This window comes from Dermacentor silvarum, chromosome 7 (genome assembly GCF_013339745.2).
Source record: "Dermacentor silvarum isolate Dsil-2018 chromosome 7, BIME_Dsil_1.4, whole genome shotgun sequence".
Taxonomy (NCBI): domain Eukaryota; kingdom Metazoa; phylum Arthropoda; class Arachnida; order Ixodida; family Ixodidae; genus Dermacentor; species Dermacentor silvarum.
Genome location: NC_051160.1, coordinates 53,890,487 through 53,913,579, shown reverse-complemented (window position 1 = coordinate 53,913,579; position 23,093 = coordinate 53,890,487). Strand labels below are relative to the sequence as shown.

Genomic DNA, 23,093 nt, shown 5'->3' with positions numbered 1-23,093 from the left:
CATATTTTCAACAAATTACTGCGTAACGATTCCATACACAATATGAAAAGTTGATACAAAGACTGTTATTACTTTTGAGCTGATGACAAATGTGTGAAAAAAAAAATTGTTTTGGCTTGTTTTGGCGCGAGTTGTCCGAGTCGCACTGCACAGTATACCAACAATGTGCTTCTGTTTTCGCTTTTGCGGCGTGTGTTTTGTTGCACGTGTGAGAAAAAGTTGATAGTGTGCAGCTGTCGTGTTCTCAATTCATCGCCTAGAGCAAGAATATGGTATGTTGTTCATATGTGCTCCCGTCTGAGTAATTCATACCTACAACAGCAGTAAATCTGGGGTAGAGTGACGTTTTCATCTGTAACCATCCTCAACGGGATAGTAGAATCCAAGAGTGGAGGCCGTCGCTCTTGCAACGTACGGTTTGTGATGGCGTGTGTGTTTAATACTACTATTTTCGTGCGCAGGCCAAGGTGAAGGCGACGCAGAAGGCTGCCAAAATGAAGCGTATGATCAGCCTGCGAGACCAACGGCTGTGAGTAGCGACTGTCAGTGACGGCACGCGTCATCTGTCATTCTTACACATTTAGAAGCCCCTCTCTCTCTCGTCAGCATTCGCTGTAACTGGAAACTGTTTGAGGTCGCAGAAGGCTGATTTGTGACATTGAGTTCGCGTTGTAGCAAATAATGACGAGTAGGCAAAAACAACGCAGATGCCAACACTCGATCATCAAGTGAAACAACACTCGATCAGCGGTTGATCATGGATCAACCGGGCAGCTTAGGTCGCAGTTCTGCCCTCTAAATGCCTTATTTATTGCGCTCACAATCAATTCGGTGCCGAAAGTTGCGAATCCTCCAAGCGAGCAGCAAGAGCTGTCATCGATCCTTTTATTTTATTTATTTTGGGACGAGCTTTTGGACATCGTCTTTAAAATAAATGCCTTTACGTTACACAGGTAGGTGCCCCCTTTTGTTACCCTGCGGCGGAAACGGCAACCAGCGGCGCAGTTTTAATAAAGGCTGGGAACAAAAATTAAGGAGAGAAAATTCTAAATGAATAGAGTGTACAAGCCACAGTCACTCTCCAGTTCCAACTGAGTCGTTCATAGCATCCATACATCCGCCCACCTTTCTCACCAAACTGTTTGCACATTTCCTGTGCACACATGGTGAAGGCAAGCCCGCCTGGTAATTGCTACTGGTGCCGACTGTACCACTGTGCTTGTAAAGTCGGCACAGAAAAGTGTCAGGGCTAGAGTAACACAGTGATTCTATCTTAGCACAGGAGACCGGGCTTAGTCGAGCTGCAGTTAAGCAGCTTTTTCCCGTCACGGCGTCACCCCCTTTTTCTTATTCGTATGAATAAAATTTTGATTGATTGATATTCATTTTTGTGCATCACCATTGGCCTGACCATCATCCCAGCTTAGTTATTGCCAGAATGGGACAGTCACATGTGGTGGATACAATAAAATGGAAACGAGTGAAAGATCTTAGACTACAGTCCACATAAGGATGAAGATGAGTGTAACAGACAGAATTGCTTCTTCATCACCCATCTTTGTCCTCGTCTGCGCTGTCCTTGACGCTGTAGTCTTGGATAACAGACTACCCCAATTCTTTATGTTCCTGAGTTAAAGGAATCATTGAATTATGCTTGTCTAGCGGGCGTAATGAATGCAGTAGAATGGAGTAAAAGGAGCTGTTGCATTGTATCAGCTCATGTTTGTTCCTTCATGCCCCTTGTTACACTTGCTTGTTTCTCTTGTGTGTGAAGTTTTCAATTTTGTCCTTGTGCAGCTAAACATAGTTTCTGATAAGAAATGTTGCATGACTTTTCAACGGCGTGCTTAATTCTTATCGTTTCACCACTGTTTGGTCGCTGGTTTTGCTTCTACTACTCTTGCAGGAAAGCAAAGGATCGTCTGCCACCAAAAAAGAAGAAAAAGGAAGACCCTCATGCCATCAAAGTTTCAGAGGCGTAAGCTTTTTTTTTTTTCGTTTCTTTTTTTTGCTATTTAATATAATCTAGCGCTCCGGATCATTCATAAGGTGCTAAAGCACAAAGCAAATGATGTGTCATTGCCTTGTGTGTCAAGTGTGTCGTTCCTCTTGATGTGTCATTGAATGTGTGAGCTGTCTGCATGACTTGCCCATTGTTTAACATTTCTCACTTGTGTACTCCTTCTTTACACAGCAACGCTCATTGATCATACCAGTTTTTTTTTTACTCACCATAGGCCCCATATTTAGGATGCAGGGAGTGGAAAAAAAGCATGGGAGTCTGTTGATTGCATGCATACCTCCCAACTCTCCCCAGTTTTCTGTAAAGTTTATAAATTTGCGCTAGTTCTGCCATTTTACGAATGTTCCATCAAGTTTCAGGAAAAATATGTTTTGTTTGTGGAAAAGTTAGTGCATGGAGTCTGACCATAACCTTGGAAGTTTTCTTGCTGATTGTGAAGGGGCACCAGAGGGGTACACTTCGAGCAAACCGTTCCTAAAGCAGGCGAAATTGGCTACACCAAAGTGGCTGAAAAAGTCACTGTGATCTGAAAACAGTGTGTTAATTGTCATTATATTTGCTGTGCCAAGTTCATTGCAGCTTGTGTGCTGCATCTAAAAGTAAATCATTGTTGATAAAGTGTGTATGTATCCTGCAAGAGGTGTGTGCTAAGGGCAAACTTTCAAAAAAGCAAATTGTGCTATTTCCATCTTCCTCTTCCAGTGTTGTGCCCATGGAATGTTTTGTAAATTTTGAACTTCACAGGTTGGTGGGTATGGGATTGTAGCATTACACGAGGACGAAAAAGCTAACCACGAAGTGCCAGTTTCCGAGATGCCACAACAATAAATAAAGAAGTAGATATACAAGTGCGCAATAAGCAAAACCGTGTAAACAGTGTTTCCCCTTGAAACCTTTATTTTCAATTTATAGCACTCCTTAGTATGGTGGTGTGGACAAGGCATTGAAGTTTCTGTTGTTGACTGGCGGTGTGTCCGACAACCAGCCCATGCAGATTGATACATACAGTTTGAAGTAGAGTTTCAGAATTTGTGTAGTTGATGAAATCTGCTTACTTAGTACATGAAACTACACCCTTTCTAAATGCCTAATGTATATTGTTCATTAAAATTCTGTGCAATTTACTAATAACTCTGCACCTTCTTTGCTTTGGGCAATGTGAAAGGCTTTGCAGCTTGCATTCATGAAAGAATCTGCACATTAATGGCTCACCTTTCTGGACAAATAAGGCCTTTCTTTTTTTCCTAAGCTTGGAACTCTAAAATAGCATGTGTGAAATGCATAAATATTGGGTTCAACTTTGTACGAAATAAAACGTTTTTTAAAAAAGCGGCCCATTAGTCAGCCACGGGGCCAAAAAATACATTTTGATGCAGACAGGGATTTCAGAATGTGTTGATGCTTTCGATTTCCATAAATTTGCTTCTACAACATCTGAGAAGTTAGTTTGCATTAAATCAAGGATATTTAACAAGCATTGGTATCTTTGGACTTCTGAATACAGTTGATTTAAAGAAAAGTTGCGTAATTATAGACCTTTTTTTCATAATTCACAAGTTCACTTCTCTGCACTCCACAATTGCCCAACTAATGGCAACGTCGGTCATCATTCAAATGAAAACGAAGTGTTAACTATGTGTGCTGGGGCTTGTCCCTTGTGCATGGTTTCATGATAAGTGCCACGTCTACATTTTCCATGTCCCAATACAAGCAAACCGTGCTTGTACACGTTCTGTGCAAAAATGACTATGCCACCATTAGTTGGACAAACTGCCTTACAAGACTAGCTTTACAATTGTGAAAAGGGTCTGTTGTTGAATAGGAAGACGTCAAATGTACTGAGCAGCATACAACAAGCTTTTGCGCAGACTGCGGAAGACCTGGAGGGTCAGACAGAGGTTTGTCATCGTCAGCACCTCAACAAAAGACTGCAATATTCTGTCGAGTGTAGTGCAGTTCTGCGCATTAGCGCAGTTGTACCTCTGTAACTAGTATTACCTGCTGTTGAAAGTTAAAGCATTTCATACATAGTTTCTCATTGACCACAAAGCAGTGTTCATAGTATCACATCTGATTGGAGAGTCATTGAAGCAGCTTGCAGTGAATTTTTAGTTACCATTGGAGTTGTATCAAATTAAGTACAGGTTGGCTTTGCGTATAGTGAGACATCATGTAGACACTGTGTAGGTGCTATCTGAGCTCGATCATGAAATATTTCCTGTGGCATAATCCGTATAACTTACGTGAGGGTATAATGCATTGAGCTCTGCATCTGTTGTACACGTATTGCTGCTGACAGCTGCAGGTAAACAAACGGAATTGAGTCAACAAAGTGTCAAAGGTAAAAAATTTTCTGCAACCACAGTAGAATGAAATATTGTCAGAATTTGGGCTTGTTGGTTGATCGTCCTGAATTTTGAACAGCGAAACGCAAGACTAGGACACAGGACACACACGGTGCTGTGTGAGTCCTTTTCTGTCATTGTCCTGCACTGCGCTGTTCGATATTCATGGCGAAATAATTGGGCTGCTTGCATAGATGTACTGCGTGCCTGATACGTTTCCTTGTTTCTTGAATCTGAAGGCCACACTACTCCTCGGCGCTGTTCTTCAAGTACAACACACAGCTGGGACCTCCGTTCCGGATCCTGATCGACACAAACTTCATCAACTTTGCCATCAAAAACAAGCTGGACGTCATCCAGTCAATGATGGACTGCCTGTATGCCAAGTGTAAGTTCGCGACTAACCTGCAGCACAGAATTGTATGTCGTAACAACCTTAAAATCTGCTCGATGTTCTGTAAAATCTGCTAAAGCAGTATATAAAACTTTTTGCTGGCATAGTTAAAAGGGACGAATAACCAGTCAGTCCTTGTAACTGTTTCGAAGAGACACTAAAAAGTAAAATAAGTTGAACTGTATTAATAAATTAATACAAAAACTAATACGTGCAAAAATAGCACAATAATACAATACAAATTTTAAAAAAGACGCTTTTACATTCGGGGGAGGATTGACACGCTGGAAAAGATTAAAAAAAACAAACAGCGGTGACGCTGCCTTGAAGTTCATGCATCAGCTTGCCGTGATGTCGTGGATTTTGACGGCGTCTGCTGCGGCCTAGTGATTTACTACATTGTATTCTAAATGAGCTAGGACTAAACTTGGCAAGTTTTGAGAACGTTCACTGCACCACAACACTCCAAGTACACGAAAATTGAAATCAATGACGTCATACAGACGTACCGGTGCTAACATAATGGCACAATTTTTTTTTTTAGTGAAAGTTTGGCCTAAATTTTTTATAGTAATTAACCTCTTATGAAATTAATTATGACCAAGTTATGACAGGATACTTTGTCAGTTGTCAGTCTAAACTAACTTCCTCTTTAGTGTCCATTTAATATCACTTGCTTGCAAAGAATAACATTTAGAAAGGACAGTGCACTGTAGCTAACTGTTGCCCAAATGTTGTCCATCCTAACAGGCATCCCATACGTGACTGACTGTGTCATTGGTGAACTTGAGAAGCTGGGCAGCAAGTACAGGGTTGCTCTCAGGTACGTGTGCAGGTGGTGTCCATCAGGAAAGGTCGCAGGCGTTTGTGTTCAGGCTTTACTGTAGTGCAGAGTGGGTTTCATCCTGTACAGATATGCAAAGCCTGCACGTGCGCTTCTCCACACGCATCTCATTTGACCTAAACAAGATGGCGGACCTTAGGCTAGAATCGTAATCAATGACCAGGATAATGTAACGATTCCTTCTTGCACTTCGTCAGTGGTCCGAGCTGCACTCAGCCTACCGTACGTTATTACCACAGTTGGCCAGTCACGGGCGATGGATGATGATAAAGGAATAGAATTGAGTGAAAGGCATCGCTATATTGTACCAGCCAAGGTGTCAACATGCGGGCTTGTGAAATCATTCCGGCCGCCATCCGTATCCCGCACCATCCAACCTTTCAAAATGCATGTCTTTGCCTTAACAGTGCTACTAGCAGGAATGTGGATAGGGCTACTTAGATGTGTGGCAAAGGTTGCACATCGTACAGAATTTTGTGCATCGTTCATTCTAACCTAAAGAATTGGAAGTGCTTTTTTAGATTTTATTATCTGGGCGCATTAAGGAGTACTCTGCAAAACAAGAGAAATCCAGTTACAGTTGACTTCCGTAAGTTCGACCCTGGCGGGGCTGACAAAATTGATCGCATTATCCAGCGGGTCAAATTAAACAACATGCAGAAAAAATCGCCAAAACACACTGCTGATTCATTCATGTGCCCGATTCTAACATACCCCCAAACCAAACGTCTTTTGTCCACTTTCTATTTGTCCAAAGTAGGAAACTAATTTCGAAATGACATGAAAGCTACTGAACAAAGTAGAAATCTGATGCGCACCTGATTTCTTAGCAAGAAAAATGGGCAAGGGTCTATTATGTGTTGCACATCGATGGCCGGTTTAGTCAGCTTCACCGCAATACATCAGTGTTGTGTGGTAAAGCATACAAATGCGGCTAAGGCGGTTTCAGGTTTCGTATCCGATTGCACCACTCTGGCAATTTTCGGCACAGTTTTCTTTTTAAAAAAAGGTTAAAAAAATGGCCGTCAAAATAGGTTAAATACCGTAATCAGACATTGTGAGCTGTGGTTATTGCTTGAGAATGAGACGGGAGATGATGTGTGTTCAATGCATTCACTGGCACCTAAGCTCCACCGTGACAGACTCTGCCACTGAGAGTGTCGCTATTGGGGTCACCATAGAGACCGTGCAACACTTGCAGAGGGTGCGGCGGCATGCTGCATCAGCGCCACCAACGGCCAGCGAGGCGTTGCGTTGTGTGCTGGCACTACCGTGGCACATCAGGGCCTCCTTGATAGCCCCCAGTGGCTCAATTGTTCATATCATCTGGTGCGGTGGAAGGAGTGGTTCGCAGCATTAGAAATTTAGCGCGTTGTAAGCTAATGGACTTAGGTTGGGAATCTTGAAAAATTCGTATCAGGAGTGCTGGAGATTCCACTGTACCTGCGCATTTTTTGTGGTGCTAAATGTTTGCAACGAATACTCATCTGCCGTCACACTTGGCACTGTAATGTTGTCTAGTCGAGGTACCCAACCTCTGAGACTGCTTTTCTTCTTTTTCTCTGTCTGGGGTTTTACGTGCCAACACCAGTTCTTATTATGAGGCACGCTGTAGTGGAGGGCTCCGGATTAATTTTGACTGCGTGGGGTTCTTTAACGTGCACTACAACATAAGCACACGGGCGCTTTTGCATTTCGCGTCCATCGAAATGCGGCCGTCGCAGCCGGGATTCAATCCCACGACCTCGTGCTCAGCAGCGCAACGCCTTAGCTAACTGAGCCACCGCGGCGGGTTCTGTACGACTGCTGCAGAAGATAATGTAAAATAAGAGGATGGTACAAATTCCAAGCTTATTTGTTTGCCACCTTTGCATTCTGGCGTTTCTCATAGGTCTTCATGACAGTTCTTAAAGCAATGAACCTTCCCGGCCTTAATCTGAACACTGCAGCTGTATATGTTTCTATCCTTAGCACATGGGTGTAGAAAAATGTATAATAAAATACAATTTTTTGTTTTTGTTTACAAGAGTATTTTAGCTCAGTGTTAAAACATAAACGCACTTAAATATTCTACACAAAATCACTACATTTAGATCCGTCCCAAATCATTTCAAGAAAAGATTGAGTTGCAAGCAATTGGACACTGCAAAGATGGCTCTCACCTAATATAAATACTAGTGCCAACAATCTCACTTTCAGTCATTTTTGAGTCACTGTAGTGATAAGAATCTAGGTTTTGTAACTAGGGCAGAACTAGCTGCGGCAATCATTTAAATATTTTTTGCAAGAACTTTCAAAGAGATCTTTGGTTACAGCGCATGTGCTGCTGTCGCTTGCCACCGTCTGCTCTAGCTAGCATGTCATCTCCATAGCTCGCCGCCAGGGCTGCGCCACTGTCTCGTTGCACGCTCCCTATACGGGTCAGGCACATGCGTGCTGACTGGCCAAGTTCAAATTATCCCATGAAGGCTAATTTTAGGATCGAAATAACGAGTTCGGCCCATAGAAATGCACGGGCGCCACCTGGGACCTTCGGTCAGGGATTCAATTAACTGGAGTCGAATGAATGGAAGTCGACTGTACTGAAGAAATACCTTTTACCTGTGTGCAGTTTATAGACATTGACTGCTTTGCTATTGGTAAGAGCATTTGCCATGTTGCTGGCTGCACAATGTATTGCTGCAGTTTGAACTCTTGAGAGCAGAACTGCAGGTCGGCGCTAGCACTGGGGTGCTTTAAGGCCATAGCTTTTTTTTTTTTTTTTTTTGCATACATTGGATGCATGCTGTTGGCAGGCCTTGACTTGACGCAGCTGCTTGAGAAATAGGACAGCACGATAGAACTATGCTTGCTTACACTGGCTATCCGCGTCTATTAAACTTCATCATTTTCTACGACAGCCATTTCCCACTGAAGTTTATTGCTGCATTACGTGGTACAGTGCTGCCGTCAACGATAACTGCAGAGAATTAAGTCTTGTGATGTCATTAGGAAATTGGCGAGCATAGGACAGAGTCATCTCATGCAGGACAGGGACAAGTAAAGCTCACCGTGAAAGACCTTGGTTGCCTGGAATTCTTCATCTCTGCTGCCACCTCGACAAGAACACTCGCATATAGATTGCTCCAGATGTGTCATAGCAGAGTTGTCTGCCACGACCTATCTTATTCTCGTCTTTACAGAATAGCCAAGGACCCAAGGTTTGTGCGACTTCCTTGCCTTCACCGGGGTACATACGCTGATGACTGCCTCGTGGAGAGAATCACACAGGTGTGTTTTCTTTTTTTTTTAATCCCCTCCTCAGCAGCCACGGTACAATTAAGGAGACTCATTTTAGCTTTTTTCCATAAAACGCGCATGTCCATTTTTCCAGAATTGAGTCCTACCACCGTAACACATACTTGGAATCCCAGTGAAATTGTTTTCCCTCATTGCATCGGGAGCTTGTCCAGAATCGAGGACAAACGTTAGTGATGGTAGTTGCTGTGAAAAAACAAAAAAACTTGATTTTCTTTCTGTCTAAATGCACATTTCGTAGCTATATTGCAAATCATGTAGTTCAACAAGCGGACACCTCGATGAAGCTGTCCAATTTGGGCTGCATGGATAGGCCGTCTCATGGCACCTATGATTCATCTGATCCCAACCATACATGTCCCAATCCGTGTGTACTACATGTCAAGTGTGCGCATGGACTGCAGAAAATAAGTCCGGGCACACTTGTGCCAAAGACCTTGATGAAGCTTAGGTAATCGAATTTGTGGCTTCCTTTATGTCGCCGCCCTCTTTGTGAATGCAGTTACATTTGTAGTGGTATCAGTGGCACGGTTTCTCCTCCAACAGCACAAGTGCTACATCGTGGCTACGTGCGACAAAGACCTGAAACGACGGATACGCAAGGTGCCCGGTGTGCCCATCATGTACATCTACCAGAGGCGGTGAGTATGGTGTGCTTATCATAGCATTCACACAAATGTAATGCAAATCCTTTTTGTGTGTCTGGTGTGCCTAGTTATTTCTAGGAAACACCTCGCTGGACTCGTGGGACAAATATAACACAATGTTTGTTCAGTCAGCTGTACAAATTGAGTGACCTGTTCCCAAAACAACCATGGCTGATATAATGTTAGTTACATTCCGGTTCTAATCCTTTTGACACTTTGTCAGTAGCACCAGTGGCGCTCTACCTACATTATTACCAGGATCAGCTTGTCCTGAGCAGCGGATCATAAGGCAATAGAATTGAGTAAACTTAATCATTACGTTATACCAGTCCAGCTGCTGTCCTCGGCCTTGCTCTAACAACTGTAATGTGTTTTTTTCTCCTTTTTTCCAGGTTTTCCATTGAAAGAATGCCAGATGCATATGGTGCTCCAAAGGTTTGAAGTGGCTAAGAAGACCTTTGTTTTCAGACTTGTATTAATAAAAACACAATTTAAGACAGCGTGCAGTTCTTATTTTATTCTGCAATGGGGTGGTCAGAACACAGTGCCCCAAATTCAGTGCGCCCACACAAACAGTACATGAAGAGGCAAGATAACTATTATGCACCGCTGGTACAGTTAGGTGCACAGCAAAACACTTCCCTACGAGTCATTTTTTGGTTGAACTTCTCTCTGGAAGGTAAAGGGCGTATGAATATTTGATTCAACAATCCACGATTCAAAGTTGTTGAATATTTGTTTTTGTTTGAATACTATATAAATAAGGGGTAGTTGCAGTTCATATGGAGGAGGACCAATGCAAATGGACATTTCCGAGTGTACTACTGCGGGAAAGCCACGGTTGTTGCGCACATTCACCACTTCACAAGCGAACACATGGAGATCACTACTGCGCAGTAGTTCCCAGTCATTAAATTCATTACATAAGCATGCCTTGCTATCCCTGCTATTTTACGTACTCTATAAGTTTGTGGTCTCAGTTTAGGTAAAACAGTTTTATTATTTGGAAAATCTCACCATGTTTGGATTTCTTTGAAATGATGTGCGGTGCTGTAGTTACTATAGTATTGCACAGCTTCGTCAACAAACACGGTGCACAAGTTTTTGATGATGTGCAGTTGTGTTGTTTCATTACTGGCAATATCACTCCTGAGTCATATAGTATAATCAATATCTTTCACGTTAGAAAAGAGTTAGGCATACAGACACAAGAAGAGGGACCACATAGATGCCTGTGTTGTCCGTTTCTCTCTTGTGTACATGTCTGCATGCTTAACTTCTTTCTAACATGAATCTCTACCAAACAGCTCAACTTTATCGTCCTAAGCTTCATTACCTTTCAGTTGTTTTTTTATTCCTCCCCAAGATATTTAATAGACTTGTTTTGTCTCATTTACAAGCTTCTTAGTTGACCTCAGATGAAGTTAACAGCATTAGATTTATCAAATAGCCTACATAAGTAAGGCTTTTTTCTTTCTTGTCCAACAGACTCCACGTAAACTTTATACTTCTAGAAATATGAAATATTCTATTCGATATTTGAAGGCAATTTTTCTCAAATGTTTATGTTCAATTTGATTTGAAAATTTCGCTACCAAAACACCCCTAGTGTAAATACTTTTGAACCTCAATAAAATGAACCACAGTCTTAACATTTTTGTTATTCACAATCTTTGCTCCATAAAAGGTTAACTGCAGTGAATCTTTAGACCACGTAAGAAGCCTAGCTTCAGATAGTGTAGACATATATTAGCCTCTGTCAAAAATTTTGTTTGCTGTACAAGTGAATGCATCATGAAAACTAGCAAAAATATATTTTTTGACGCTGAAACAAAGAAATGCCATCATTACCGTCTGCCAGAAAAAACTCATGACTAGGGTTCCATGCTTTCGGTATATACTGATAAACGCCAAAAATTACCCTCCAAGGCAGTTTTGTCTTGATCGGTGAAAACTGAAAAAAAATCCCCACCCAATCACTCCGTACAGATGGTTAACCAGCGAAGCTGAAACGTGCGGCCCCGATGTTTTATCACTGGGTTAATCCCGACAGTACATTGAAGTCTTCCTCAATTATAGGTTACGTCTTTGTGTTTCTTAATGAGGTTACATACACGTTTGGCTGCGATGGAGAAAACGACATCACTGACGCTATGCCCGAAGTCCGCCATTGCCGCTTGCGATTCATCAAAATGAAATTGCTTCAAAATTAAATCTGTCCGTCAGATAAGACAATTAATGGATCTATCCCCGTAAACGCGGCCTCCCCATTATGCCAACAGAAGAGAAGTGAAATTCTACGTTGGAATGATGAGCACCAAACGAGCCAGCTGTGGAAGAAGACGACGATGCTCAATCCATTGCTGATGATGATAGTTTCTCCGTACAGGCGACGGACTAACGAATCGGCTATCCATATCCAGCTTCGCTGTAAAGACCCGAATTTCCTTGCCCCGTTCGCTTCTCTTATATTTACCAGCATGACAGTTTCGAAGCATCTAGGCCAGGCATAACTTTCCTGGAACAAGGAAGAAAATAGGAGACGGGAATAGCCAGGACAAGCTCCCCCGCTAGGCCCTCTACTCTTGCCACTTGAGCAGAGCAAATGAAGGAGAGGAGGAGAGTCCCTCCTTGCCTTTCGGTGTTTTTCAAGCCCCGATAAACACTGATTTCTCTCCGGCATTAAAGTTAGTCACCGAAAAACACCGTTTCAAAGGGAAAGAAATAACCACCGATAAGTAACCCCCGATATTCATGAAAAATAAATATTGAAAATACGGAGCCTTACTCATGATGCAGAACAGTTAGAACCGTCGTGGTTCCTGGCCATGGCCTGTGAGATTAGGCAGTGCCCTGGGTGCGCTGACAAATCTCTAAGATGATGTGCTGTTATCTATAGCACACATCTGGTAACCACCACAGGCATTGTCTGCTTAGATGCCATTTAAACGCAGCCCCGCAACCTTGCAAAGATTGCTTAAATGGTATATACACTTTGCTAACCCAAGTAAAATTTCTTTGCCCTCGGCCTTTTTAACACTATGTAGTTGTGATTGCAATTTCAGGAGCCAGTTTTTTATCGCAGTCTCAGTTTAGTGAAGATTTAGTGCACTGCATGCATGCACTAGGTGGGGGTCTTTAGTGTAACACTAAGTGTAAACTAGAAAAGCATTTTCAAAAACTCATTTGACAGGAAGTGAATGATTTATAAAAAGTTAAGGCCAAACTTTCCTTTTTTTTAAAGATTGTCCCAGTATTCGAGTGTGATATGTCATTGATTTCAAAGCGTGTTCTTGCACTTGGGCTATTCCTTGTGCAGGGAAAGTTCTTAAAGCTTCCTACATCGAGTCTTATATTGGCGCTTGTCCGTGTCTGTCCTGTTATTGTTTTTCCTTCATGCTTCGTTCACTAGTTATGGAATACTAACTAACCCACTCTCAAGCATTTTATTCCTTTACAATGCAATGCGATCCTCCCTTACCAATAAACAATTGACTGGGTCTGAGCAGATGCTGTCCAACTAACCTAACCTAACAACTTCAGGGTAGCATCGTGGCCACCCCTATTATGTTTTTACACCTTTCCTTTAGCCTACCAGGCTACATCTCATGAGTGGCTGTATATTGCTGTTGCAGAAGCATAAATAAATAATAAAATTCTGACTTAGTATTCGATTTTCGTACCGCATGAAAAAGCACATAAACAACCTGCCCCGAGAACCCAGATGTGCTCAGCCAGCGCTAAACGTCACTCCATATGACGATGCCATATGTCGATCCTTCTTGTAGCGATGACAAGTATGACCAAAACGTGATCGAATAAAGCTAAGCTAGTGGCTTACAATAGGCATTCCAGTAATGTTGTAAAAGGGTGGTAATTATGCAGCTCAAGTGTGTCATGCCGGGCAAAATTATCTGAAGTTTTTGATGAGGAGCAGCTTTTTATTTTATTAGCCTGTGGTGCAGAGGATGCACATTTTTCAATGGCCACCAGCATTCACTGTGGTGCACATACATTGTAGCATCTTGTAATGCTACTTTTGTTTATTTGATCGCTAGGTTTTGCTACAGCTTTAAGATTGGCCGCAAAAGATGTACAGGGAGCTTAAATACCTGTATTGATATTTAGTGAGAGTTTTGAGCATTTTGCTCTCCTTGGCATACACCTGCAGAACTGCAGACTAAGTTTTTAGGTTGCAGGAGGTCGCGTCCGGCAACAACCGGAAGTCAAAAACTGTAGTGCCTTCTCCAAAGCGATCGTCGGTAGCGATAGATTTCCCTGAGAAGTGAAATGAAGGTACTTGAGGTAAGCAGAACATTTAATTTAGCCCAAGATTAGACTTTCTGGTCTATTCCTTGCCACAACTGCACAGAAACGGCAAAAATAAGTAGCATACACAAATGTGTACACAGTGACTGAATGGGATATGTTGATATTTTAATGAGACAGCGTGAAGCGCCCAGTGTCACAGAAAATCCGGTGTCAATGTCGTTGTCAGTTACCGAAAAGTTATCCCAAACCACGCATCCCGAACCACGCAGACCCTCCGCTTGGCGCAGAGGCGTTACTGAACTAATTGAATTTCTCAAAGTAAAACGCATCAGAAAATTCGTAAAGTACGACTTACACACAACCTACAGACATAGCAATGGACTGTAATTTAAATACTATACGAGAAAACATCATTCCCATTGCATGGAAACTCAAACAAACCCCCTTTCCAGCTGCCATTTGAGGTCTGTCTTAGTGGCCGCGTTTCTGCCAATCACAGAGCGGCGCGTGCCCCGTTATTTCTACCAATCGCAGAGTGGCATTTACGGCGACGGCCGCGTGGAGAAAAAAAAAATAAAAAATGCTCACCCAGTGGCTCATTATCGTGCATAGCGTTTCCAAGTAAACATTACGGCTGCATAAGCTGTAGTTGCAGGGAAGTGTGAGAAGCAGCTGCAAGGATCTTTGAATGCTATTGCGTTCTACTCTTAAAAGGCAAAGCTTAATCGCCTCCCAATTTTTTTTCTGAAGGATTCGCCAAGAACAGGCACAGACAGCCCCAGTGACACATACAGAGTGGCTAAATCGAATAATCCATTATATGTAATTCATTATTTCATTACCAGATCAGTGTCCTTCAAGGATGCCTGTGGGTCAGTGCATGGTCAATGTTATACACAGGTTTCATGTCGAAAGGTATTTTTTTGTTGTGCAGAACAGAGGTGCGCATATTTCTTCAGCATACAAAGTATTGTGTCCCCACATACAAGGGTGTATACATACCTGTACTTCGTGGGTACTTTGATAAAACCTTTGGACATATATCCACAAATATATCCACTGAGATATATAGCAACTGATCTAACAGGCAGCCACAGTAGACAAAGCTTCGCTTTAAGATGTGATCTCTAGGTGGTAGACAATTGTCGCTCTTGACAATCTGCGAAGATAGCGAGCTTGGCACAGCACTTGAAACAGTGTTGTCCCTATACGCGGACACTTACAGTGCCGAGTCTTGCGAAAGTGAGACTCCGAAAGTGGTTGCCCTAGAATACCACTCCAAGTGCCTACCACTAGCATGGACTTTTCCAAGCTTGCAATCAGAACACTCCCATCTCTTACAGCAAGCTCCACTACAGTGCCAAGACTAGCTACAATCAACGAGTACATGACAAGATACCGTAATGCACTGCTTAATTCATACACAATGCAAGCTTTACAGCACACATAGTTATCCAAACGTTATGCCTTAAGGCAAGTCTTCATCACTATAAATAAAAAAAAGAAAGGTTACTGGACAAGTGCCAGTCCAAGCAATGACATCCTTTGAAAACCGAGTGCAGACACGGGCTGACATTTCCTGCAAGACACACACTTCGTAGCTTCACATGTGGATCGAGCCGTGCCCAGCCATACCTCCCTTCCCCGTACCTCCTACCCCAAATAGGCCTCGAGCCATTCTTAATGTGAATATCATTCTTGGCATACTTGGACCAGTTTTCTTTCCGGGTATCTAGCGATCCACCTAAACCACCAAAAACATGGACCGATCCCAAAAGTAGTGCAGTCTAAAAATGTGAGCCGTCTGCGTAGGCCACTGGGCATGCGCCGCTTTTCAATGAACCTCGTTGACGCCAAGCACGTGATGCCAACGTGGGTCACTTTGAATATGCCACAAGGCATGCGTGGACTTCACAGCGCTGTTACCAGAAGGTGCAGCGTGCCTAGAAGGAAGTGTGGCTGCTGTACACGTCTTGTACACAACACGATCTGGCTATTCACACACTTGGATAGTCATCGTAGGAGAGTTGTGTCAAATTTTTTAAACGTGTTCTTGTGACCCGATTTGTATACAGAACGACAGCCTGTGTACTTTAGGAATTGGCCATGTGGATTTCTTTGAGATTTTACTCATAGAAGCTTACGAATGTTTTAACCACCAGAAGTGTTCCAGAAGGCTGCAATGTTTGTTGGACTGCCGAAATGCAGGAACCTCTAGCAAGGTTATCAATATAACATAGCTTTTACCAAAATGTACAATTTTGTCATGTCTACGTTTAACTGCCCAAGCTAATGTACTCACAAGCAGAGCTTATGTCCAATTCATGCAAGATGTACTTCTTTGTGAAATGCTTGAGGATAACAAATGCTACTAGTCAGTCATGATCAATCAGTTAAACTTTCTGAAGCCACTCGTAGATTCATAGCCCCTACTGCGACAGCAATGACAGCAAAATGGTAAGTGCACTAGTAGCATTCAGCAAGGCTTCACAGCGTTTTGGTTAAATTTGCTAAAGTAACATTTACAACCTGTGCAATTGATTTCTCTCTTGGTGATGGGCGCTCAACCCTCGTCCCAAAATTATCGCCTTGCCACTTGTATTTGGCACACTGGAAACACTGCTCGACTGAATCTTATGGGATGGAGTGAGAAACCTGCATTCTACTCACATGAAAATCCTACAGTTTAAAGTTGTCATTTGAGCAATCACGCCAACCGCCAGAATGATCTTAACAATTCTATTTTATCATTGCATGCACAGCTCTAGACATTGCCATGGTGCTAAAATTGCCATGTTCCATGGCTCTTCTAAAAAGACTAAAATATATTTGTCATTACGTTAACTGCCTATGTTGTTGAGAAGGTAGAACTCCATAGAACACAGTTGTCATTGAAATTCTGGCGGGGCACATTGGAAGGTAACTCCATTATTCATGTCTATGTTGGTCTAAGCAACAGTGCAAAGGATGCATCACTAATCGACCTATGCCAAGAAATGCATCCCAAAGTCCAATTGGTTTGGGCTCCTTATGGTGTAATGCTGCTGCTGCAATCTCTTACGCAATGAGCACAGTACAGACAAGAATTAGCACCATGCTTAAGCAGGCCTGCCCTCTCGATTGCTCACCAGAGGGCAGCTCATGTCGCAACGTACCTGACTTGAGTGGCACAACAGATTTGTGGCATTTAACATTCCAAAGGAGCAGAGGGGTTACGAGATCTAATGTAATGAAGGCACCAGTGTAATTTGGAATCTCTGGGGTTCCTTAACCTGAAGAACTGAAATTTGGCCTAGTTGGTACAGATTCATCATGGAGTCATGGTTGCCAAGCAGAACACGCACGAAAAGTGGGCGGACAGTTACCTAGGGACTCGCCTGGGTTTTACAGGTACAAGAAGCACACACTGAACCACTGGGTCACTCACAAACTTTATTTACCATTTTTATCGAAATAAGCTTCTTTCCCGTCTCGTCCAAGCCGGAACCAGCGCAAAGACGAAATAAAACAAGACACGAAAAGCGACGTTCCGGCTTCTGCATTTTTCTCGCATCGCCAGGCTTTTTCCTCTCCCATTGCAACTTTGAAAACCTAGTTTTTGTATTTGCTTTATTTAAATCCTCTGCACATAAACTTGGTAACATAGACACACACAAATGGAGGAGCTCTCCATCTGCTACCGGCAAACATAGATAATCCAAGGACGCTGCACCCAATTCGGAGTCTCAGAAACCCCTTGGACAATGGACAAAAAATGTTTTAACGCTTCGAATATGTAAGTGAGCCGGCATTCTACAACACCCACGTCTGCCCCGTCAAACTAAAGCAGGTCGGGAAGAAAAGAAAACAATTGTTACATTAAGCTAGTACTGCAGTTCGTGGCGGAAGCATAAATATGAAATTGAACACCTCGACCAGCACCTAGGACAATTGAGAGCTGTGAACAGTAGGTGAACAAGTCTGCCACACACTTGCTCTACCAGTAGACTTACAATTTTTTTTTCTTGTTGCCATTGCATAGTAATGAAACTGTTCAACAAGCCCTTCACTGCACTATAGTTGTCTGGTGAAAAACATTGAGCCAATGGGGCACTGAAAGCTTGAAAACAAGCTGCAGCTGTCTTTTCTTGCAAGTCGCCTTGTGTTGGCTCAAGACAGCTCGCTATCTGGAAACTTGAACGAGCCGCACTTCAAAGCTGCAGTGATGGTACAACCTGTCATTTCATTCTACCTACACAGGCTCATCACAACCACCTGCTTCATGCTTCTTAGCCAAACACTGTTGTACAACAGCCAATACATTGAAATGTTGAATGCCATACTGAGTAGCAGCGTCCTTGGGGGGAAAAAAATGTACACACATACTCAACTCAGTTGAAACTTGGCAGACACCCGCCAGTAAGAGCATGCACACAAGTACATCTCAAGAAAAAAAAAAAAAATGTTAAAGGCAGGCAAATCGTAAAACAAGAATAGATAAATTGCATTTTTTTTCTTCTACTAATAAACATTCGCAAATGACTACATACAGTTCTGTACACGTTACAATGCAGGAAAAAATTACACAGGTCAGTGTGTCCCTCACGTCCACAGTCTTCGCAGGCATTCCTCTTTCTGACCTCTCTTCGCGACATCTTTTAAGCAGTCCTCCTTAAGAGACACGGCACGGCATTCACACAAGACACTTGCCCGCAGTGTGCCAAGTTGGCGCATACATAAAGGAGTCTGGATTGAACAAGTCATCTGGCTAAACCACTGCCTTAGTTGGTGCTCAGTATCTCACAGGGACAGCATTTCGCAGCACATTAGCGTAATACCATAATTTAATGTAGCACTTTTCCGTTTCATTCAGCACAAATCGAAGAAACGAATTTTCGAAGGTACTGCACGCGACAATTACGGTGAGACGAGTTGCACATAGTGTTTCGCGCCAACAATGCAAGATGGCACCACTATTCCTCTCGGCACAATATGTAGTGTCCAAATCCACAGTCCGACAACGGGTCTCTGTAGGTATCGGAAGCCGATATCAAAGGCCATACTTTTGCTAACTGTATGCACTGGAAGCTATTGCAGAGCCTGAAACATGTCAGACACCATATTTTGAATATTACCTATTACTTTTACTGTCTTCCATGACTCTTCCATGACCACAGATGACATGCAGATCCGATCACCTACTCAGAATGAAACGAGAAAGTACTGCGCCCTGACACTATGCCGACAAAATTCACCACGAAATGCTATTTCTGCGCCGAATTTGAGAGTGAACGAGAGATCCATTTGGCCAGAAAGGCTCTTGGTAACCTTCTTTATTTATGCAACATTCAGTACACCGGATTAGGGCGATTTGGGAGTGTAGCCCTGCCTTCCTCATTTAAACTGTGCCTGGGGAGCGCAGGACCACAGAATCGATGAGTGGGGGGGGGGGGGGGGGGGGGGGAAGAGTGCCAACTGTTACAAATAAAATCAAAGTTAGGAAGGAGAGAAGGATCACGCATTAATAAATAGCTTGCAAAGAAAAAGCCAAGTTATGGCAAGACAACCTTTTCTGGCAGTCCCTCACCAAACGAGAGAATTTGACAACAAGCAAAGGGAGACTGCTCTTCAAGCTGCCCATTTTTCTGTTCAGGTAAGTAGTAATGGTGGCGGAAACCAAGTTTCACGACTCCTTCTGAGCCTACAAAAGGCGGTGCGTAGAAACTGCCACATTCTTCAGGTTGGCCACCCCTTCCGAGCTCAAATACCACTGCCTGGCATATTAAAACTAAACAAAACAAAACCTGGACTGTGACTCGACTCTCCCTGCACAATTTAGTACTCCTGAAAAGGACTGTGCAGAATTAAGAGTCAAAACACGCAAAGGTGGTAGGAACAACGTGAAAACCGCTAAGGAAGGTAGGGCAAGCGGGGGTGGGTTCGAAGCGGGAGAGATTTCATTTTCGCATCCAGCAAATCGCACCTCACTTTCTCGCAGCTGAGCGAAATGCACTGACCCCTGTTGACCCAAAAATGTACAACTTTGTAGTCCTCTCCCAGCCGTCAAAGATGCAAGTCATGTTATTGACAGACGACTGCTACTGGCCTGCCGACAGGATTGACAGCGCCCGTCGGCAAAGAGCTTGTCAACACGGTGGCTCACTGACAAAAGAAAAAAAAAAAGACACCGCAGTGGCCACCACACCTGCTGCAGCAAGCAACTTTCCATCCAGCCACATTTTTTTTTTTTTTCTCTGTACACAGAATACACTTGCACAGCTGAGACGGGACACTAAACATGTGCTGTGCGTCAAAGGCCATGCTGTTCACATCTCTTCGGTTAGTACAGTTTGCAGTGGCGAGCAGATTTAAAAAAAAAAAGGATAAGAGCGGCACGGGTGCTTTTGTCTTGCTTATTTCTCTTTCTGCGAGTTAAAGTCCGTACTGCCATGCTCGTCTTCGGCGATGGTGCCCTCGAAAGCTCTCGCTTCTTTTGCCACGCGTCTAACACTAAGAGCCCTACACGAGTCTACAATGCCTGCAAAACTAACGTCGGGGAACCGTCTCTCGCGCCACTGCCGGGGGAAAAGGAAGTTTCCATCCAGACGCAACCGTTTCGCACTCGAGGGAAGGGGGCGACGCTGACGATTTTTTGTTAAAAACTAGCTGCGGCCAACCACCAAACCTCCTTCCCTTTTTTTTTTACGTGGTTCCGAAGGCTAGAAGACGGTGTGCATGAGTTCGTCGAGGAACCGCGCAAGGAACTGATGAAAGGATCGATAAACACGCACACGCATGCAGATGATGGCACACACAGGTCTGAAGGACAGTAAGGGGGGAAAAAATAATTAAAGAAACTGAGCTCACAACAGAGTCCACACATGCAACACACACTCATCAAAAAGGGAAGGAGGAAAAAAAAAAGGCGCAGTGCACGGCAGCACATACGCACACAAGGGCAAGATCAGAGATTTTTCGCAGTTGCAACCCGTGTGCACAGCTTATTAACTTTTAGCGCACACAGGGACCGACAGAGAGGCCTTCTTGGTTTCAACGCTCCAGCAAGACGCGGAACAAAGCTACTGCGGCACTAGCAATCCTTCAGTGGTAACAGTAGTGGCAGCGGTATTGCCGCCACTTCCCGGAAGGTCACACCACAAAGCTCGGCACGACAGACGTTGCGATCTTCCTGCACGAGCACACTTCTCTAGGATTTGCGATCCACCGGCAAGAGAGGAGGAGGTTGGGCGGAGAATAAAAAAAAGAAAGAAAGAGGTTCAAGTCTGTAGTGCTTGGCCAGACGGGGCAGCGGTGGTAGACGCAAACCCCCCCGCCGAAAGCCTTCGTTATCTTCTTTCTTCAGCCACTGCTGGTTGCTCCGTCGTTGACTCGGTGGCGCGTCCACAATTCCCCCTCCCCCTCTCTCTCATTCCCACCATCCTCGGAGATGTGGCAATGCATGCCACACGCAGGAGGGAGGTGACGGATGGGGCAGGACTCAATGACGGCGCGTAGTGACAAACGACACACATGTAAAAAAAAAAAAAAAAACAGAAACAAAGTTTTAAAGGAAGATCAGGTGGAAACAACACGAGGGGAAAAAAGGAAATTTACAATACGCGGTGAGAGTTTTAATGTTCCTTTCCCCTTCCCGAAACCTCCCCCGGAGCAGCGGCGTCGGTGGTTCAATAAGTTAGGTTAGGCGGCTGAAACACACGCGCACGCACACATAGACGGCAGCACAGTCTCCCTCTCTCCCGCAACGTGAGGAGTGCCTGAAGGCGATGGCAGAGAATGTGTCCAGCTCCTGCTCTTCCCTTGCCCAACACTTGCTGACGACAACGGTGGTGACGTTGGTATGGTACACGTGGCGGGAGGACCAAGGGGCGGAGAGGCGCATTGTGTGTGCGAGTGTGCGAGAGATGGTGCACGGAGAGAGAAGGATCGGTCTCCTTGTTCTTCCCTTCTCGTACCTCTTCATACGACACACCTCGGCTGCTGCTGCTGCCGGTTTCCTTCTCAAACGAAGACCTTGGCGAGGGCATCCGCTCCGGCACTGGCAATGTATGGCTTCGACGGGTGGAAGGCTACGTCGAAGATGGACTCGTCGAACTTCTTGCGATGCGAGGTGATCTCCTGCACGCACGTCTTGTTGTCCAGGTTCCACAGCCGGATCGAGCAGTCGTGGCCTGCACATGTCAAAGCGAAAGCAAATGAAAGGTTGTCCCTTGGCAGGTGCCACAATGAAGTTAATGAGATAGGGTGCAGTGTCTCTATACAAACACAGTGCTTGCAGTGTCTCTATACAAACACAGTGCTAGGTTCTCAAAACTATCAGACCTGTACAACTCGTTTTAAGCACTTAAGCACTTCAGTTTCACTTGCAGTGACTATGATAGCTGGCACAGTACAGTAGAATCTCGTTCATACATTATGGAATAAAATGCGAGAAAGATAATGCTATCTGGGAAAACATACAATCTGAAGTCACTAAAAAATCTGGCAGGCTCAACTGTAGTTAACCGAGCTAGTGGGGCCCCAAGCGGCCCAGGACCGCACATTGTCCTTTTTGCGGCTTCGGCAAGCTTAGTTTGCATCCCTCGAATTCGGCCAGGGTCAGCAGCTTCTTCGCACGGGGCATTTTGGCGGGAAGTTTTGACGTGTCCACTCGGCACGAATTGTTGCGGCATGAGAAGTCGACGCGCGTCAAGCTGGTGGGGTTCCCAAGCCACCTGAGATGCACACTGTCACTTTCTTATTGCGTAGTGTTTTAAAATGGTGATGCGAAACGGAAACGAAATCGAGCAGGAATACGATGCCTATGCTGCCGCCAGAGGGAGAGACATTCTGCTCACTTCGCGCCATCTGCAGCAGAGAACGGCGGCGCGCGCATTGGGGTTATCGCCTACTAAAAGCGTGCAGTACGGTTCAGGCAACACTACGCCCCACACGCTGTGAAACAGATAGGCAAAGATGCTATCGCCGTCAACCCTGAAATTATGGGTTGACAACAGTAGCTGAGAATGCGGTATGCAGAGACCCGGGAGGAGATTTGCGGGTACCGGAATAGGAAACTTAACGCGCGCCATTGTTTTCACTAAAAACGGGCGGGAGGGCGCGCAGGCGAGCATTGCGGGGAAGCTGCTGGGGCGAACGGCTACTGTTCACGATTGCGTGCGCCTTTCTTGTTAGCGGCCGAGAACATGTCATACAATTGCAATTTGGCACATACCGAACGTTGGTACCAAAAGATCCTGTTTTCGGGCTGGTAACGTATGAACCGGTACGTTGA

At 44.2% G+C, this 23,093-nt stretch overlaps 3 protein-coding genes across 19 annotated transcripts in view; 1 reads left to right on the top strand and 2 right to left on the bottom strand.

Annotated features, from left to right (window-relative positions):
• Nucleotides 1-23,093, bottom strand: part of LOC119458037 (retinoblastoma-like protein 1) — a 171,554-nt gene that overhangs the window by 31,067 nt on the left and 117,394 nt on the right. The window lies entirely within an intron of this gene.
• The window catches only part of LOC119458038 (rRNA-processing protein FCF1 homolog), a 151,436-nt gene continuing 128,492 nt past the window's right edge, over nucleotides 150-23,093 (top strand). The window contains exons 1-8 of one of the 2 annotated variants that reach the window (XM_037719838.2): nucleotides 150-272; nucleotides 462-529; nucleotides 1,907-1,978; nucleotides 4,608-4,756; nucleotides 5,513-5,585; nucleotides 8,789-8,876; nucleotides 9,450-9,544; nucleotides 9,943-10,047. In XM_037719838.2, coding sequence (XP_037575766.1) covers nucleotides 270-272; nucleotides 462-529; nucleotides 1,907-1,978; nucleotides 4,608-4,756; nucleotides 5,513-5,585; nucleotides 8,789-8,876; nucleotides 9,450-9,544; nucleotides 9,943-9,991 — 597 coding nt within the window. In that variant the 5' untranslated portion in view covers nucleotides 150-269 and the 3' untranslated portion in view covers nucleotides 9,992-10,047. Of the gene's footprint in view, nucleotides 273-461; nucleotides 530-1,906; nucleotides 1,979-4,607; nucleotides 4,757-5,512; nucleotides 5,586-8,788; nucleotides 8,877-9,449; nucleotides 9,545-9,942; nucleotides 10,048-23,093 lie in introns of those variants that run through there. The other variant, XM_049670697.1, reaches the window with a different exon arrangement.
• The window catches only part of LOC119458861 (striatin-3-like), a 243,855-nt gene continuing 238,003 nt past the window's right edge, over nucleotides 17,242-23,093 (bottom strand). For all 13 annotated transcript variants that reach the window (XM_049670682.1, XM_049670681.1, XM_049670691.1 and 10 more), the window contains one exon: nucleotides 17,242-21,990. In XM_049670682.1, coding sequence (XP_049526639.1) covers nucleotides 21,821-21,990 — 170 coding nt within the window. In that variant the 3' untranslated portion in view covers nucleotides 17,242-21,820. The remainder of the gene's footprint in view (nucleotides 21,991-23,093) is intronic.